The following is a 19,204-nucleotide window of genomic DNA, read 5'->3' as shown; positions in this document are numbered from 1 at the left end:
CAAAGTCACAGTGACTGAGGCACAGCAGGTTTCGGGTTCACTCATTCCGACCACTGAGGTTTCTCTGAAATTATTTTTTATAATATTTGGCAGTGTGTTACTACATGATGGCCATGTAATTTTTCAAATGCTAAACTCATAATAAGATGCAATCCATTATTAATTCTAGCTTCTGATTAATACAAGGGCGCCCCCAAGAGCCCCAGATTCTACATCCGTGCAGGTCCGAGCAGTTGCATGTGCTCGTAGTTGACTGACCTCATTTTGCGCTCATTTCTATGCATCCCCACGTGCCGTAGGGCTGCTCCGCAGCCACACTCCATTCCCACAGGCCATGCACTCTCCCCCTGACTGCCCCCTCCCACATCCTCACACCCAGCTCCCTGCCACACAGGGAAATTAGAAGTCATCAGAAAAGACCTTCTGCAAGCGCCCACCCCCACATCCTCCCACCCCAGCATCCAGACCTCACAGCCTGCCTTCCTTCCATCACCAGAGATGAAAGGTCCTTGTCTCTCTCTAAGACCGCCCTCTCTCCTTGTGCACTAAGTCCCATCCCTTCTCTTTCTCAAAGTCCTTCTGCCAGCAGCTCCCCATATATTCTTCCCCACATAGCATCAAATTTTCCCTTTCTGTGAAATTCTTTTCATCAGCCTTAAAACACTAGGGGAGTGGATGTAGCTCAAGTGGTTGCCTGTTTCCCACATATGAGGTCCTGGGTTCAATCTCCAGTACCTCCTAAAAACAGAAAGAAAACAAACAAGCAAACAAATGAAAAAAAGAACAACTCAGAGGAGCCAATGTAGCTCAGTGGTTGAGCGCCAGCTTCCAACATATGAGGTCCCCAGTTCAATTCCAGGTACCAGTACTAAAAAAAAAAAACAAAAAAACACTATTTCTCTTATCATAAACACGAAAACCAAATCCAAAAACTTTCTTTTGATCCTTCTTTTCCCTGTTGTTATGGCCAGTTCTCTGCTCCACTTTATGATTAAACTCTGTGAAAGAGTCGCCTTTCCTTGCCAACCTCATGCCTCTCCTCCTCTTATCTCTTAAGCTTATTCCAGTCAGATTCTCACCCCACCCACTTCTCTTGCGGATGAGGTGCTACATCTAACGGTCCTTCCTGTTCTCTCTCGTCCCATAGGAGCCTTTGACAGGGTTGCTCTCTCTCTTCCATTTGGTGTCCAGGACACTACCCTTCCTGGTTTTCTTTCTGCCCCCCTGGCCGCTCCATCCAGGTGTCCTTTGCTTGTTCCTTCCCATTTCTCCAACCTCTTCACGTTGGCATCTTCTCATAGGGTTCAACCCTTGGATTCTTCTCTTCTCCAACACTCACTTCCCTGCCAATCTCATCCATTATCATGGCTAAAATATGAACTATTTATATATTTTTCCACTTTTTAAATTCTTTAAAAGATTCTTCAATTACATAAATGTTACAGAGAATATATAGGGGATTCCCATACACCCCACTTCCCACACCTCCCACATTAGTAACATCTTTCATCGGTGTGGTTCATTCATTGCAATTGATAAACACATTTTGGAGCATTGCCACTAAGCACGGATTATAGTTTACATTGCAGTTTACACTCTCCCATTCAACTCTGTAAGTTATGGCTGGATTTATAATGGCCTGTATCTGCCATTGTAATGTCATTCAGATGCCCCTATATTACACCTGTTTACAACTATATATTAATGATTCCTAAATTTTTATCTCCATTCATACTTTCCCACTATAACTCCAGACTCCAGAATATGTAACTGCCTACTTCACATCTCTACTTGGATGTCTAACAGGGCATCTTAAACTTAGCATGTCCAAAAGTAGCCCCTGGTCTCCTAGTCCCCTTCATTGTCCCCTCCCTGTTTCCAAAACCAAAAACAAAACAAAACAAAAAAACAAACCTTTACTCTACCTGCAGCCTTCTAGACCCAAACCCTTGGCGTCACCTTTGACTTCTTTCTCTCACATACAGTATCCATTGTATCAGTAAATCCTGCTGGCTCCACCTTCAAAATTAATCCAGAATCTGTTTCTCACCACCGCTACTGCTATACTGCTATCATCCTGATCCAAGCTCCCATCATTTCTTGTCTACTTTAGTGATGCCCATTATTGTCTCTTTCAATCTTTTCTCAACACGACAGTCAGAGAGATGGTCAAATGTCAGTTAAAGCCTGTAGCTTCTCTGCTCAGAGTAAAAGCCAGGACGTTAGAATGTCCTGCAAAACCCTGCCCAATCTGGCTTCCTTACCTCTCCAATCTCACTCTGGTCTCCCTACAGTTGCACAAACACTCCAGGCTCCTGCCTTAAGGCCTTCGCATTTGCTGTTCTCTTTGTCAGAAATTTCTTTCCCCAGATGCTTGCAGTGCTTGCTCCCTAACGTCCTTCAAATCTGTGCAACATCACCCAAGAGAGTGAGGTCTGCTCTAACTCCCTATTTAAAATTTCAGTACAAAGTACAACTCCCAACTTGTACTTCCCATGCCCCTTCCCTCTTCATTTTCACCCTCAGCTGTTATCACCATCTAACAAGCTGTATCATTTACTTACTTATTTTGTTTATTGCCTGTCTCTCCCTGGTTGAATGTCAATTCATTAAGGGCAAAGATTTCTGCATACTTTGTTCTCTGCTGTATCTCCAGCAGCTAGAAGAGCATTTGGCATGTAATAGGTGCTCAATACATATTTGTTGAGTGAACAAATGAATGAATGGAGAATGATCTGATAACTAGCAGGAGGAATACTATTTCTCCCTGATTATTTCAATTGTCCTAGTCTAAAACCACAGGAAACAAGTCAGAATCTGGATGGGGCTGCATACATTGACAACAGCATGTCCAACCTTGCTACCCAAAATGTGGTCCATGGACCAGCAGAAGCAGCATCACCCAGGAGCTTGTTAGGAAGGCAGACTCTCTCGGAATTTGCATTCTGACGAGATCCCGGCTAATTGATTGCACATTCAAGTTGAACAGAGCTGGGTGTTGAGCAATAGTCCTCAACCTTAACTGTGTGTTGGAAACACCTGACTACCTCTAAAAACTGCTGGTGCCTGGGCACCCCCAGAGCCTCTGACTTAATTGGTCTGAGCAGACTCCAGACATAGGTCACTGGTTTTGAGGGGGAAGTGACTGACTTTCTGTTATTTTCGGGCAGAGAGCTAAGATTAGATGCTTGTCTGGTTGATATCAACATCAACTACAGTTGCCGCCAGCTTATTCCATAACAGCAAATTTTCGGTTCCTCATTTGTGGTTTCCAGTGAGACCTGCAAGGCAGCTGCCTTTCCCCATGAGGAAATACTCCATGTCCACATCCAGGCTGGTTCTGACAGTCTCCGCGGAAGGAAACAAACCGAGAAGCACAGCGGCCCTTTGGGGAAATGGCTCCTGCTCTTTCCCAGTGGGATCCAGTGATCCCTGTGGGCAGAGAGCTCAGTGTCCAAGAAGGAGGCCCTTTGGTTTCAGCTCCGGGTGGGTGTGGGAAAAGCCCTCTTCACAGGGGCCTGGGGAGGAGAGGGGCTCAGGCTGGGAATGGTCCCCCAGCCTGCACCCCACATTCAAAGGGCACGTACGTGGGCTTCAACTATTCATGCCTCTCTTGCTCCCGTGCCCACTGCCTGACTCTGTCGTTTCCTGCGTATGGGAGGGGTGACCCCAAACATGCCCACCCTGACTCTGAAGCTCAGGCCCCAAGGCTGCGCGAGAGAGGGGCGTGGAAGCATGATGGAGGAACAAGGGCTAACAGACATCTGAAAAAGCCTCTGGGAGGTGGAGAGCGCATCTCCAGGTTTTCACGGACCCATTGGGCTCTCTCTTGCAGCTGAAGTCTCGGGTTCTCATGACTCCTTTAGCCCTCTCACCTCCGCGGAGCACCCCAGAGCCCGACCTCAGCTCCATCCCTCAGGACGCTGCCACTGTCCCCAGCATGGCCACCCCACAGGCTCTCGCAGGTAGGTGAGCAGAATGAGCTCCAAGGGTGCAGGTAGGTGACCAAAAGGAACTCCAAATTTGTGAGGCCAGCAGATAAGCAGTTTCCAGGCTACCCACCGTCTAATTATTATTTTATGAACTAAAGAGCTGCCACCCAAGAAAGCACCAAGTAAAGAGTTTCACGTGTCTCTTGGCTGGACAGCAGATAGGACCACCAGATTCTCTGAGAACATGAGGTTAAGTGTCTCACAGCTTGGTTCAGCTGGTTGCTTTTGGGGTAGGACTGTTTCTTGTCCCACAGTGCCTGGCATGAAGGCTCCTTATTAATTAGAGTTTCTTTAATTGTCGGGGATGAGTGCAAGAGAAGGTGGCCTGGTAGAGTGAAAGGAGCACAGGCTTTGTCATCAGAAAGATATGAGTCCAAATCTCTGCTTTACTGCTCCTCTACTATTTTCAGCCTAAGTTTCTTCACTAGTAAAGCAGTAATGATAATACCCAACTCATAGGCTAGTCTTGAAAATCGAACAAGATAAAGTGCCTGGCATATAGTAGGTGCTCAATAAAAACTAATTTTCTTCACTTTTGTTGTTACGCTTTAACCCTTCCAAAATACTGTTGGTCTCCTCTTAAAGTCTGTCTTCACTGCTTGGTGTCACAGTGGCCTCCAAGGTCAGACACAGTACAGAGCTTAGGAGGATAGGTGGGTACATATGTAAGAGGAGTCATTAGTGTATGGAAGAAAATTTGACACCTAATATTTTGTATTCCTAGTATTAATACTTATTTTTAACTCATCCTTTAAAAATGTCTATTTCTTGGGTATGTTTTAAAACATAGACAATACCCAAATATAGTCATGTATATAATGTTTATGACAAAATGCATATTACATAAATAAACGTATTTTGGGACGTATACTCAAAATTTTTTACTGATGGGTGTTACTATTTTTAAACTGTGGAGACCATAGATTGGGCTCACCTGAATGGGAGGCTGAGCATTTATTTTCTCTGAGATTATAAACAGCACTTTCATAACTTCATTGAATATATAGCCTCTGGAGTGATTGGCATCACCAAATTTTTTTAATCATGGAAGGTTAACAAGAAATGGCAAACATTATGTATGGCTTGCCAGTTCAGAGGAGGGAGAGAAGATTTTATATGTGTACATGCCCAGCATGGCAATTTGTTACATATGTGGCCCACGTGGGCCACCGTAGTACATGTCTAGCAGTGGAAATCCATTTACACATATGATCTACATGAGCCATCGAAACCTATACTTCAGATCTGAGTACCTCAGAGCAGATGCCCATCTGTTCCCTCTCAGGAGGAGCCTGTTGAGAGCAAGACCTGGCAGTGAGGGCACTGGGGCCTTTTGCCTCTTTTACTTCCTAAGTCGAGAAGAATCAGTCTCACTTTTGCCCTTTTCAGCTTTCCCAACGCCAGGGCCAAAGAGGACGGCCGAGGAGCCTGCAAGCACACAGCAGCAGCCAGCTGGCCTGCTTTGGGTGCCATGTTGAGGGCTTTGTGCGTGTCTGTTTCCACAGTCTGCCTGTACATCAACAAGCAGGCCAATGCAGGGCCGTACCTGGAGAGGAGAAAGGTGCAGCGGCTCCCCGAGCACTTTGGACCAGAGAGGCCGTCGGCAGTCTTGCAGCAGGCTGTCCAAGCCTGCATCGACTGTGCCCGCCAGCAGAAGCTGGTGTTTTCCCTGGTCAAGCAGGGCTACGGTGGCGAGATGGTGTCAGGTAAGGGCCCGGGGCAGGCCATATGGGGAGGACCGTGGCTGTCTCTCTGAGGAAGCCAGCAGCCATCCTCAGGCTTGGGTGCCACTGGGCCTGGCCAGGGTCTGGCCTCCGTTTTTCTCCAGGGGCCTTAATGAGCCTGTGCAATGAAGGCCTTTCTCAGGGCTCAAGGAAAAGATACTTTCAGGCCTGGACAAGAAGACTGGACATCTGAGTCCTCCTCCTTACTCTTCTCTTTCTTCTACCTACCATCTTCAACCCATCAGCAAATCCTATTGCTCTACCTTCCAAATATATCCAGAATCCAGCCACTTTTCACCTCTATAGCCATTGCTCGGTTCTTTAAAAATTGAAATCAGAGCATGCCACATTCCTCTGCTCTAAACCCTCCAACGGCACCCTTCTCACTGAGAGTAAAAGCCCAGGTGCCTGCAAGGATCCCCACGGCCCTACACTACCACTTCTATCTCTTGATCCCCCGCCCCGCTCTGCTCTGGCCACAGTGGCCTCCATGGTGCTCTTCCTGTATCCTCCAAACTCGTTCTGCCTCAGGGTCTTTGCACCCAATTTCTCCCTTTCTGGAAAGCTTCTTCCCCAGATGTTCATGTGCCTCAGTCCTGCACCTCTTTCTTTCACATTTCTACTTCATTGCCACCTAGTCAAATGCCCTTTTCTGACCACCCTCTCTAAACTATCAGTCCCTGTCACTTTGTATTCTCCCTTATGTTGTGGGAAACTGGCTTACGTGTTCCCTATTTGTTGCACTTGTCCCCAGTTATTGTAAACATTGCTGCGCTGATGAGGAACAGCTGCGTTGGAGTTCCTAATAAATATGATGTGGAAACTAGGGTAGAGGCTCTCAGTTCCAGAAGCTGCGAGCCCCCTGATCCCAGCTTTGTGTCCTCTCTTGTGTGTCTCTCTCTGTCCTTCATTTCATAAAGTTCTGTGTCACCTTCCCTTCGAGCCAACCTATCACTGAGCTGATCACGGCACCCTTGTTCTACTTTGTTCTGTTTTCATATCACTCAGCACCATGCAGGGCAGTAGGGAATCTCCTGGCCTCAACCCCATCTCACAAGGGCATAATTTTTTAAAACAGAGCCCTCAGGGTCAGGGAAATCACTGCCTCTTCCAGTTTCAGCTCCATCCCAGCACTTTCTGGAGGGATGAGAAGTAGCTGCCACCACCAAAGGGACAGAATGAGGAACTCTGTTCCCTTCAAATATTTGCCTGCAGAGACTCCTTCTGTCTTCCCTGAGACTCTACACAGAGGTTGTCACCACCTGCCCTTAAACCCTGGGACCCAGGGCCTTGTGAGATGACTAAACTCCAAGGGGACAGCCTAGCATCCACTCTGTCCCAGCTTCACGGATATGGTCTCTCCATATCACTAGGGAAGGGGGAGAAGATTCCCTGGCAATGGAGCAATATGGGTGACCGTGCTGGCCACCTTAGAAATGGTGTGGGGGTGGGGGTCTAATGTGGCTGAGTCTTACAGAGCCAATGCGGGGGCATTTTATTTATTTATATACCCAAAGGGGAGGGTGGATGTACAACAAAGTTCCCTGACTCCGATGGATTTTGCTCACCTTTAAGCCTCTCCAAGAGCTTTCTCTGAGCAAGAACCTGGGTCTGACTTACTAGCAATTGATTAAAATAGAGCTTGGCAAGGTCCAGGTCTCCGTATCCAACCCAGGGCGATTTTTAAGAGGCTTTAGCAGAGGTGAGCTGAGACAGGAGGAAGACGTAAACACCAAGAGAAGGCAAGAGGAGCGCCATGGTGTCAGGCCCTCTGCGGCCCCATTCGCCGTTCCTCTTCTGGTTTCTGTCTGAGACCCAGGTTCTCAATCCTGGGCGATAGCATCACTCAAGACACAGACCTGGTGCTAAGGGCACGGGCCAACTCCAGTCCATACCACCCCTTGAGCACAGCCCGTTCTAAGTTCTTTATGCTCTCTGCCTCCTACACTGGGAGAGCTGACCCCGTTTCCCCTGCTTTCCTGCCCAGCCTTCAGTCTGTGGCCTCGGGGCCTTGGCATTGTGGAGAAGGTTCTGCAGCGTCTGGCACCAAAAGCGATTAGAGAAGAGCCTCGCCAAGTTTCCCTTGGCTGAGGGAATTCCCACGGAGCCAGACACTTTGTCTGAGTGTCTTGGAGAGAGCAAGAGCGCCACGCTGGCTTCTCATGCCGCCTCCGTGGGCGAGCTAAATGGCAAGGTGGCTTTTCATGTTCTGCATGGTGCTATTGAGACTCAGCAAGGCTAAAAGTGATAGGGTGGTTTAGGGAGGGAGTGGGCTCAAGGAGAAATAGTCTGGGCCCCACTCTCCACTTAAAACCTGGTCCTTAGCACACAGCTGGTCAAAATATTCCCATGTCACTACACACTGAAAATGGTAGCACTGGTGCTGGCACAATGACCACCCCAATGGATGAGGCGAGCAGGATCGCAGTACCCATTACCCATTTTCTGCACATGCCTTAGCATGCTTTTGCCTTAGCCACATACCCTAGAGGTGTAGTATATGATCCCACAAATTCCATGTCCTCCTGCAAGAGGTAGAATTTTCCTACTTTTGTTATCTCCCAGGCACCTGGGGATGTGTGCACATTGACTCATGGGACAGGTCTGATGCCCTGAGCCCCTGCTGCTGTGGACTCAGTTTCCAGCACCCCTAGTCTTTTAAGGTGCTGGAGTCGAGCAGCAGTGCCCACCCTAAGAGGGGATTTCCAGAATAACCAAGTGTCCAGGACAACCTCCTGCGTGAGCATCTCGGCAGCTCTTTGGCTGCCTCTCCCAACCAGGGACACCAGAGATGAAAATGGACAGGTAAGTGCCCTTTAGTGGCCATGAGACTAGAAAAGCCACTCCAGGCCCCCTCCTCATTTCCTTCATCTGTCACATGGAGTAATAACCTTTCATCCACTGTCCTCACAGGACTATTGGGAGGATTAAATGAGGTGATGAATGAGAACGTGCTTGTCAAACTGGAGAGAGTTACATAAAAGATATGGATCCTTTTGATGTCTCATTAAAATGGGTGTTTTCTTTTGAGTCCTAACCTCAAAACCAGCTGTGGTCACCCCTGCCACTTCAGCCTTTGGGGGATGCTTTGCAAAAGGTGCAAAAGACCAGTCTTCCCCTCTAGGTGTTGATGCCCATATGGTGGAGGCCTGTTGGGCAGCAGAACATCTTGTTTGGGATGTCTGTATGTTTTTCTCGCTGCTGGAGCCAGTGTGCAAGCAGCATGGGGCAAGAGAGGGTGGTGAGGAGAAATGCAGAAAGGAAGATGCTCTGGGCTGGAAGGAACTGGCTTTCTCTATTCTAAATTCTGTAACCCTGTAGAAATCAAGTTTCTACTGTGGTGCTAGATTTATAAAAAACTCTTCTCCAGAAGTCTAGAATGAACCCTTTGGTGCTGGGTTAGAACTGGAGATATTGTATGAACTCATGTTCATTTGAACACACACACACAAATATACAAACATATACACACATTTACACACACACAGAGTTGCAGAGATAATTATTATGGGTTAGTATACACACACATATTTACTAGCTCTGTCTGATGAAATGACCCAGAATTAGAGACACCAGTAGCAATAGGTACCCCCAGGGGCTTTTAAATACCACTCTTCAATAAAAGGAACTGGGACTCCTTGGAAAAATGAAAATCCTAGGGCTGGGGCAAGGAAAATACAGGATGAGCCTGGAGTATACTGGAGTGCCAGAAAGCAAAGAGGGGCTGAAAACTGAGAGCATGTCACAGAGACACAGGGGCTGCAAGAGCCCCCCAAAGACCAAAGCTGAAATAATTTGAGCAACAAAATAAATACCATAATTTTGGATTCCCCAGAGTGCAAAAAAATACAGTTGACTCCACGCTGATATAAATGACTGAACAATTAATAAAAGGGGGAGAAGGGACAAATCTTCCTTACAGAAGTATTCCAAATATTATGTAGATATTTGGATATCTAGGATATGGAGCTCCATCCTCCCCACCCCTTCCTGCAGTGTGACTTGCTTCCAAGGAATAGAATATGGAGAATGCAGTGGAGAAACCTGGCCCACCTGACTTTGGCCAGATGATCAGGGTGAACATCACCAGTGAGGTCATGAGGGTATGAGGTCCCCCATAGAAGAAGATGGAAAGGGCATCTCATCTCAGGAGTCTCCCTCCCCAGAAAAAACCATAACCCCAGTGAACTCTTGAGAAGAATGTCAGGCAAACCTACATTGGGGAAACATTTTGCCAAATACAGGCCCAGTACTCTTCAAAACTGTCAAGGTCATCAAAAACATGAAAAGACCGAGAACCAACTAGAGTTGATGAAGTGGAAGCGATGCCCAAAGTGTGTGGTGTCCTGGATCAGATCCGGAACAGAGGCAGGGCCTTAGTGAAAAAATGGGTGAAATCCAAATGCAGCCTCGTGACGAAACAAACAAACCCCCTTCCCCAGGGCTGGCTGGCGCGTGTTTCACTCCAGTGCCCGGCTCTCAGACGCTGTCTCTGGTTTTTTCAGTCTCGGCCTCCTTTGATGGAAAGCAGCACCTGCGGAGCCTGCCCGTGGTGAACAGCGTGGGCTACGTGCTCCGCTTCCTCGCCAAGCTGTGCCGAAGCCTCCTGTGCGATGACCTCTTCAGCCACCAGCCTTTCCCCAGGTGCTCCAGCGCCTCTGAGAAAGCCCCGGAGAAGGATGGGAGGATGCAGCCGGGTAGGCCTCGTCCCTGCTGGGGGGGTGGCCTTACTGTCCCCAGCTGTCTGCCCTTCGGGGGCAGGCGAGGCTGCTGCCGAGGAGCCCCTGCAGCCCCCGGGAGTTCTCCTGCTGGAGGCCCAGGGAGCACTGGGGCTGCCTACATGGTCTCCACCCCAGCTACTGAGGGCTGGGTTCCAGCTTTTCGGCCTAAGATAGTAGAACTCAGACAATGAGACCACATCACCTAAAATGAGTGATTTTCTTTCCTCTCCTGTAAGACTTTGGGCATTTATTCTTCATTGCTAATTAGTTGTAAGGAATACAAAACAAAGGACCTGAGAAATCCCTAAGAAATGAGGGTTAAAGAACCTAAGTGAGTCCTGCCTGAAGCCCTCCTGCGGCCTCACATGGTTTGGTGCCTGCCCATGTGAATAAAAGGTGTTACAAAATGCCTATTATTAAAGGAATTTGGCTGGGACATATCAAATATGTCTGGCAGTGAAAGTGTTTTCTGTAGCTCAGGATGGACAGGTGACCAGTGGGAAGGGCAGCAAGACCCCATGGCAAAGTTGCCACGGTGCTGTCCGCCAAAGGGGCTGGATGCCCACGGAGGAGCTCTCCCCTCACTGAAGCGCTGAGTCGAGAGTGAATCCAGGTTCTGGATTCCAGGTTCCAACAACGAGCTGGAACTGCCTTTTTTCTTCCTCTGGAAGCAGTCTTGTTGACATATGAAAAACACATAGGCGGCGAAACTGGAATCCAATCATGTCATTCTACAAACATTTGCTGACCTCTCTTCTGTTCCAAGTGCTGTGTGAGACCCTGTCTTGGCATAAAAACTTGAGCTTGGGAAATTTTTCAAGGACTGGGGTGACCATTGGGAACATACCTCTGCACAGATGTCACACAGATAGACTGATAGCATTTAACAAAAGAACACTTATAATAAGAGTGCTACACCTCAACCCAGGAGGATAACAGGGAAAGATAATCTTAGATTTGTAGCACAGATTGCCTTGAATGCAATCAAGAACTTTGCCTAGAATTTTACTTTGATCTCTCTAAGACCTGGGTAATAAGGAACTTGGCCTTTGCAAAGGAAAGTACCTAATTAAATAGGGCTCATATGAGCAAATGTTATATACTTTTATGTTTTTCTTGACGTCTCTATCCATGTGAGCTTAGAAAGGTCTATCTCTCTGGGACTCAGTTTCTAATATAAAGTGGGGAGGTTGCAGTTCCTGATATGTAGTTTTCCTCTGATACTGTCTATGAATCTGACCTCTCCTTTAAACCTTAGTTGACTCAAAACATGTTCTAGAGCTAATTTATCTTCCAGTGAATCTTGTAATGAAAGTAGCAGAGTGGTAATTTCACTTGTCAAACCTTACAGTATCATTGAACAAACATGACCCATCAGACATAATCATAAAGCCCCATAATTCATGTCTCCCACTGACCCTTTACATTTATCCCATGGAACTAGTGTCTTGCTGTTTTAGCCAAAACTGAAACTAAAATAATTTCATGTTAACATCCTGTCTCAGTCAACCCCCCACCCCACCCCAACTTTCCTTAAGTAATCACTGAGGAAGCTCTTGCCTTGGTTTCTCACCTGATTCCCTCCCCTTTTAAGCTCACACAGGATGAAGTCCCAGTCTTCTCCCTGAGGCTCTTTCCTGAATGGCACAGCTGCCCCACTTCTTCCCTTGACTGAGATCACAGTCTTCCTCCTACCAGGGATCTCAGCTGGAAGCTGGTTTCCTTCCTAGTCAGCTTGGGAGGCTTGGAAGTGAACCCAGTTGTTCTCATGAGCCCTTCCCTATCCATGGCTGCTTCTAAAAACCCAGTTGCTCCAAATCAGACGAGCTCATGGGGATTGACTGCCATGCCTAAGTGTTGCAGAACCCAATGCCATGTGCTGCCCTTTTTGGGGAGCCTCAGGATGGGTGACAGCTATGACACAGTATGCTCTGAACAGGACCTTAGCCACACATATATTTCCCACCTCCTGCAATGGGGCCTGAAATAACACCAATAGGGAGTTTGCCTTTAGATTCAGATTTGTCTCTTTAGGATTGCCTTGTTAAAGTGCCCTTAAAGGGTAATATATCAAGTTATTGCTGCTTGACTTGAGAAATGAGTTTACCATCCACATAGTAGCAAGAAAGGGATGTATATTTATCTGCAGGAAGGGATGGAGTCTGTGTTGATTTTAAGCTCCATACCCATCAATAAGACCACGTGGTCATTAAATAGGATCATAAGGTCTTGAGCTCGTTGGAAGCAGAAGAATGAGTGGTCCTGCTTGGCCCCAAGGTTGTTGAGGCCAAGATGGGGCATTCCAGATTGCAGTTAGAAGATTTGTCACATACTCACTGGGGTTTTTCCAGGGGATGGCTAACCAGGTGGGAAGAAGATGCAAAACCATCACACAGAAGGAATGATTGAAGAACTGGGTGTTTGAGGTAGAAAAAAAGAAGACTTGGGGAAAACGTGATTTTCAGTATAGGACAGCAGGTCATATGGATTTGTTCTCTGTGGTCCTGAAGGACAGAACTGAGACCAAGGCTCTAGGAGGGAGATTTTAGTGACATCTAAGGTCTTGCCCCTCGGGCAGGGGCCAGGAGCATCAACACCACCTGGGAAAGGCAGGTGCTCAGCAGCCTCCCAGACTTTTCTAAAACAGATCCCAGGTGTGTCAAAGACACAGAATTTGAGAAGCATGGGTGGATTGAAGGACCAGGTGGAGCTTTCAAAAGACAGTTCACCCAAGAGTCAGGTGGCATTGACATTGTAAAGAGCTTTGAAAAGTCAAAGCCATTCAGATTTAGAAAGGACTGCTTGGGTGGTAGTGATCTCCTCATTCTTGGTGACAAATATGTGCTGATGTCCACTTGTTAAGGCTATTGGGAGAACTCTGGCAACCCAGAGTAGTAGGAACGAGATTTCTTCTCTGATCCCTTCCCGACTGAGAGTCATGACTGGAGGTGGCAGAGGACAGCTCTGGGCAATGGGAGGACAGGCTCTCCAGGAGCCTCAGAGATGGAGGCGAGGACACCAAGACAAAGTGACTCACAGTAGAAGCAAGACATATTTCTAAAGTTTAATAAAATAAGCAGGAAGGTGAGAGTGCTCACTGTGTTAGCATTGACAGGTGTACCAAAGGTAAAACAGTAGATGATTAACAGATCTATGTATGTGTATATTTGCAAGCAATCCTTTGTGTGTTTTAGTTCGAGAAGTTGTGGGCTTACAGAAAAATCATGCATAAAATACAGAGTTCCCATATACTACCCTATTATTATTATTATTTTTTAAGGTTTATTTATTTATTTCTCTCCCCACCCCTCCCACCCCTCCCATCCCTTCTACCCCGGTATTCTGTTCTCTGTGTCTATTTGCTGCATCATCTTTGTCCGCTTCTGTTGTTGTCAGCGGCACGGGAATCTGTGTTTCTTTTTGTTGCGTCAGCTCTCCTTGTGTGCAGCACCATTCCTGGGCAGGCTGCACTTCCTTTCGCGCTGGGCGGCTCTCCTTATGGGGCGCACTCCTTGCGCGTGGAGCTCCCCTATGCGGGGGACACCCCTGCGTGGCACGGCACTCCTTGCGCGCATCAGCACTGTGCATGCGCCAGCTCCACACGGGTCAAGGAGGCCCGGGGTTTGAGCCGCGGACCTCCCATGTGGTAGACGGACGCCCTAACCACTGGGCCAAGTCCGCCGCCTTACTACCCTATTATTAAGACCTTACAAGCAATCCATTTTCACATAAGTTTTAGTTAGTTGAACAAAGATTTTTGACATTACGTTATATTATTACTTACACAGGGTCAGAGGGAGTATTCACATTACAGTAAACAGTATTAGAAAACTGATCTTCAGGGTATATCAATTATGAAGCAGTTGAAAAGTTGAGTGACAAAGACCTAGTAAAATCTCTAGAAAAAAAGTCAATGCAACTTATGCTACAAAATAAAAATAAGGAAAGTAAATAAAGCAGAATAATGTTCAAGGCCTTAGGATAATGAAGTTAGGTGAGAAAAAAAAAAATTAAAAGTGTAGCCAAAAGGAGAGAGCGCTTCTTCCATCTCTCTTCCTTAGACCTTTGAAATATCTCTCCAAACGTCCATAGAAAACCAGCCTTCAGGCCCACCAAGCTGCTCGAGTTCACCCCAGAGCTTCGCGCTCCTGGCTTGAGACACAGAACTTCCATTTTTTTCCTCCTGTTCCATTAATTGACTTCCTAACCTGAGGTTTGCGTTTTAGGAAGTAGAGCAGCAATGGGGTTGCTTTAGGAGAATGGAGGCAAAAAGATGAATTTGATAACATTTGTAGTTCTATCTGGAGACAGAAGATCATGGGGAAGATTTTACTTTTGAGTGTTAAAAAATAAGTCTCAATTATAAATAAGCCTTTGCGGGTACTTCTCAAATTTTCAAGTACATACAAACCACCTGGGGATCTTGTTAAAATGCAGAAGCTGATTTCGTGTGACTGGAGTATGGCCTGAGATTCTGCGTTTGTTAACAAATAACAGGATGCTATCCACACTGCTGGCCCAGGGAGCACACTTTGTGTGGCAAAGAGTGGGCTGCTAGAGTCCTGCTCATGTAGGGAAATGTGTTCCAATTCTTCAGTAAAAAAATTGTGTCTGTGCTGATATGATTCCTCTCCTGCATAAGTGTTGCTTCCAAGAATAATCCATTGTTTAGTAGAGGTGTTCAACGGGCTGGAGAAGGGAGGAGTATGAGGAAGGCAAAGTGGTCCATGAGAAAGAGAAGGTGTGCAGGGCTGAGAGAAGGTGAAAGAAAGGGAAAAATGATGACAGGCAAACAACTTCTCAGAGGCTTGTCTGATTGCCCCTGCAACTGGATCTCAGGAGCCCTTTAAGCCTTCCCCAGTTTCTAGAGGCTGCCAGTCTGGTGTCCCGGGCCCTTCTCCACATATACACAGTGGCATTTAATTCTGCCTTCTATAGGCAGGAATCTGGGTACAGATTTTATCTCCCCTGCTAGATAGAGTTGGGGACAGGAACCATGCAGTCCCCAGTGGAGCCTGAAACATAATAAGTACTCAGTAAATATTTACTGCATCAATTTCTAGGCAACACAATAGAACAAATTGTCCGCTCACCAAGAGTAGGGGATCTCTTTTGGAAACCACAAATGTGATAGCTGAACTCTTCTGCAGGATCTAATTTAGTGACTGGTTTCCTGCCTTTTGAAGGTTTTGCATGATGGGAACAAATTGTTTACCCTTTGTTCAGTAGCTTCTTTGATACACTGATGGTAGGGGATAGGAAGGGAGGAGGGACACTTATTCTTGAGTCTTGAATTCCTTTTCTTGGCTGGCGGTCTCTGAGCCACGTACCAGTAAACTATTGGTGTAAGAGTCCCTCACAGTGTGTCCCATTATGGGTGAACATCTATATCCAGCATTTAGAAATTAAATCTGCTTCCTTGTTGAACAACAAATTTATCTAATATAGCTCTACAGAGAATGTCTATACAGAGAATACTAATTTTTCCATCTCTCCAAAAGATCACTTATTTCTAAAAGGGGATCAGCATTATCAAGTGTCATGAGTTCCATTGCATAGACTGTCCATTCAGTCAGTTGACAAACATTCATTGACTCCCTTTATTGGTAATGCACTAAGGCACCCAGAGACAAGGTCATTCATCCACAGACACACAGGGGCCCTATTACCCAATACTTTATAGGTAAGGTGTGAATTCCTGTACTCCTGCTCAGAAGGCCAATTGCTTAAAAATGAATATTCACAAGTGGCTTGTCATGCACCTGTGTCACTTCTTCCAGCAAAAATGTAAAGGAACAAAACAAACCTCAGACCCCATTTATTATAGCAAAATTGAGAAGGAAACTATACTCCAAGCCAATCAATGCTCTTTTCTCCTTCTGTATTTACTATCTTTCTCCCAAGGAGTGATGAGTCTCTGAATGTAAGATTTCCTTGACCTCTGCTATATCCTTGTTGGATGACACCCATATGGGAAAAGCCCATGATTCCTAGCCACCCACATGAAGTAGCCTACTCCATCAGACACTATGTAAAGTTTGACCTGGTATTTTATACAATATGAGAAATGATGGAGCTAAAAAAGAAATGAAGGAAAGACTGCTACTCTAGATTCCCTCGCAGCTGGCTGTCCCCCAGAGCAGGCCATAGGATGGAATTTTGCTGTGCTATGCTTGTGTGGTCACAGTCATGGACCAGAGAAACAAAGTGAGCCATCTGGTTCTCAAGCAGAACATTGGAAGGGGGTCATTTGGTAGGATAACAAAGTATCAGTGGGCAAACTCAGTTCTTAAGAATCCTTGCAGAAGATCTTGCCGGAAAAGTTAAAGAAGATATTCCATAAGTTTTGTAGCAAATACAGAAGCCCTCATGTGTTTTCAGACAGAGGGCCAGTGGTAGCCTAGTCAGAGCCCATTCAATATGGAAGAAAGTGTGTTCTCCAGGGAGGCTTTCCCATCCTAGTTCTGCCAGTATGTCAACATAATTTCATTAGGAAAAGCTGTTCTTTTGTATTTTCAATTATATCATTCATTTAGCTGTGATATTTGAACATCCAATTAAACATTGAGTTATAAGGGGAAAAAAATCTCTTTTTTTAAAAAAGGGCCTCTGAAGAAAAGCTTGATTTTGCAGAATTTAAAAGAGTATTTTGCAATGTTCAGTAATTTATTACATTTATCCCTTTGCATTCTAAGGCTTAGGTTCCCTTTTGAGTCCTGTAGATATTGAAGAAGCACAGGATATGTATTCATTAGCTATTGGTTAAATGAATGAATGTTCCAATTAAGTTGTTTTAGCCTCCCAAGATAAATTAAGTAAGAGTAATTAGTATCATATTGAATAATGTTGTCCAACTTGATAATATTTTAATTGAAAATATATGTATTCAAATACAACAAAACAAAATTAAGATAGCACTCCTCTCGCCCAAGATCACAAATAAAATCATTTTGTGGATTAAAGATATTAATATCCAAGACTTGAGGGGCAGAAATATGAAGTTGGTAAATCCACAGTAGGCTTTTGACTCTGGGGGAGCTCATTTTGTGAGGGAGTGTACAGGAGGAAGAGAGACTGAAAAAAAAAAAAAAAGGCCCCCATGGACTCTTTCTTTCTAAAGGCAGACCTCAGGAAATCTCTGAAAGGTACCCAGCCGAACCCCAAATAAAAAATCTACCCAAAACCTGCCCCTTTGTTGCATGAGGCTAACTGTCCTTTAGGTGGCACCCATCCACCACTCTGGAACTGATCAGGTGACGCTGAGGGCCCCTGGCACCTCTGCCAGTACCTGGGTCAGCTACAGAAGGCCTGTCCAAAGAGGCTTCTGTCTCTGTGGTGGAGGAGTCAATCTAGGGAATGGGCCAGGGCTATCCCCTAACCAAGCTCTCTCATTTATAAACCAGAACACATGGCCCAGTAAGAAAACACAAGGACTGTTGGGAACAAAGGAACCAAGTAAGTGAAATGTAGCCATCTCAAAACCTCCAGGGCCATGCAGGCTGCACTGGAGACTCCATCCACCCCTTTGGGCTGTTCCCCTAACTTATGCCCTGAGCCCTTCAGCTGAGTCCTAAGATGACACCTGCAGGGTTATTCACTCCAGAATGTGCTGGCCACACATCAGAACTAGGGTTCAAATGGCAGACCACACAAAGAGGAATTGAAGCAGCTTGGGAAACCAATAGCTTTCTTAATAAACTTCATAAACTCTCTCCTGTTATTTCGGGTTTGGGGACCCCATGCATAAGCAGTAAACCCTTTGCTGGGGGGGGCAGTGAAGCATAAAACCTAACACAAATGGGAGCGGATGTGGCTCAAGTGGCTGAGTACCCACTTCCCACATGGGAGGTCCCAGGTTTGGTTCCAGTGCTTCCTGATAAAAAACAAAACAACAAGCAAAACAAATGAAAAACCAACTCAGGGAAACCAATGTGGCTCAGTAGTTGTGTGGCTTCCCACATACAAGGTCCCAGGTTCAATCCTTGGCCCACGTTACCTCAAAAATAAATAAATAAATTAATTAATAATAATAATAATAACACAAACTTCCTGGCAGAGAACTGACAGACATTCTATAGCAAAAACATCCTATCTGCGAGCGAATTGATAAACGCAACTTCTAAGCTATACGTGCAGAGTCAAAAGGGATGAAACAAATTCCCTTTCCCCATCTAGATTAATCAATTGCTGTATAACAAACTACCTCAAACTGGAGAGACTTAAAATAGCATATATTATCTCACAGTTTCTATGGGTTGTGAATCCAGCGGAAGCTTACCTGGGTCCTCTGGCATCTTAAAGCTCACCTAGGGAAGGCTCCCCTTCCTGCCTTATTCATGGGTTTTTTGTTAGGACTAAGTTCCTCGCAGGTGATTGGACTGAAGCCTCAGTTCCCCCCAAGCTGTTGGTTCCTTGCCAGGTGGGCTTCCCCACAAAGCAGCTCACAACATGGCAGCTTGCCTCACCTGAGCGAGAAGAGAGAGAGAGAACATTAGCGAGAGGGAAGTGACATCCCATTATTTTTGCCATAACCTATTCATTAAAGGCAGGTCACTAGGTCCAGCCTATACATAAGGGGATTACATAGGATGTGACCACCAGGAGATGGGGGTCTTTGGAAGCTACATCAGAAGCTGCCTACCACAGCTGCCCCTACGTGTAGGGAAAAACAAAACCCTTTCCCCTTCTGCTTGAAAATTTGAACTTAAGTCAACTTTCTGGCTCTATTCCCTTGTAATCTAATAAGAGAGACATGTTACCTGTGTTA

The 19,204-nt window shown here is 46.0% G+C and overlaps 1 protein-coding gene across 1 annotated transcript in view; it reads left to right on the top strand.

Annotated features, from left to right (window-relative positions):
* Window positions 1–19,204, top strand: part of SCML4 (Scm polycomb group protein like 4) — a 103,087-nt gene that overhangs the window by 60,311 nt on the left and 23,572 nt on the right. Inside the window, exons 3-5 of the mRNA XM_058307226.2 lie at window positions 3,836–3,965; window positions 5,498–5,698; window positions 10,222–10,413. Of these exons, the coding sequence (XP_058163209.1) occupies window positions 3,836–3,965; window positions 5,498–5,698; window positions 10,222–10,413 (523 nt within the window). The remainder of the gene's footprint in view (window positions 1–3,835; window positions 3,966–5,497; window positions 5,699–10,221; window positions 10,414–19,204) is intronic.

This window comes from Dasypus novemcinctus, chromosome 11, assembly GCF_030445035.2.
Source record: "Dasypus novemcinctus isolate mDasNov1 chromosome 11, mDasNov1.1.hap2, whole genome shotgun sequence".
Classification (NCBI taxonomy): Eukaryota; Metazoa; Chordata; class Mammalia; order Cingulata; family Dasypodidae; genus Dasypus; species Dasypus novemcinctus.
Note: the sequence above shows the minus strand (reverse complement) of the source record. Positions and strands in the feature narration are given on the sequence as shown.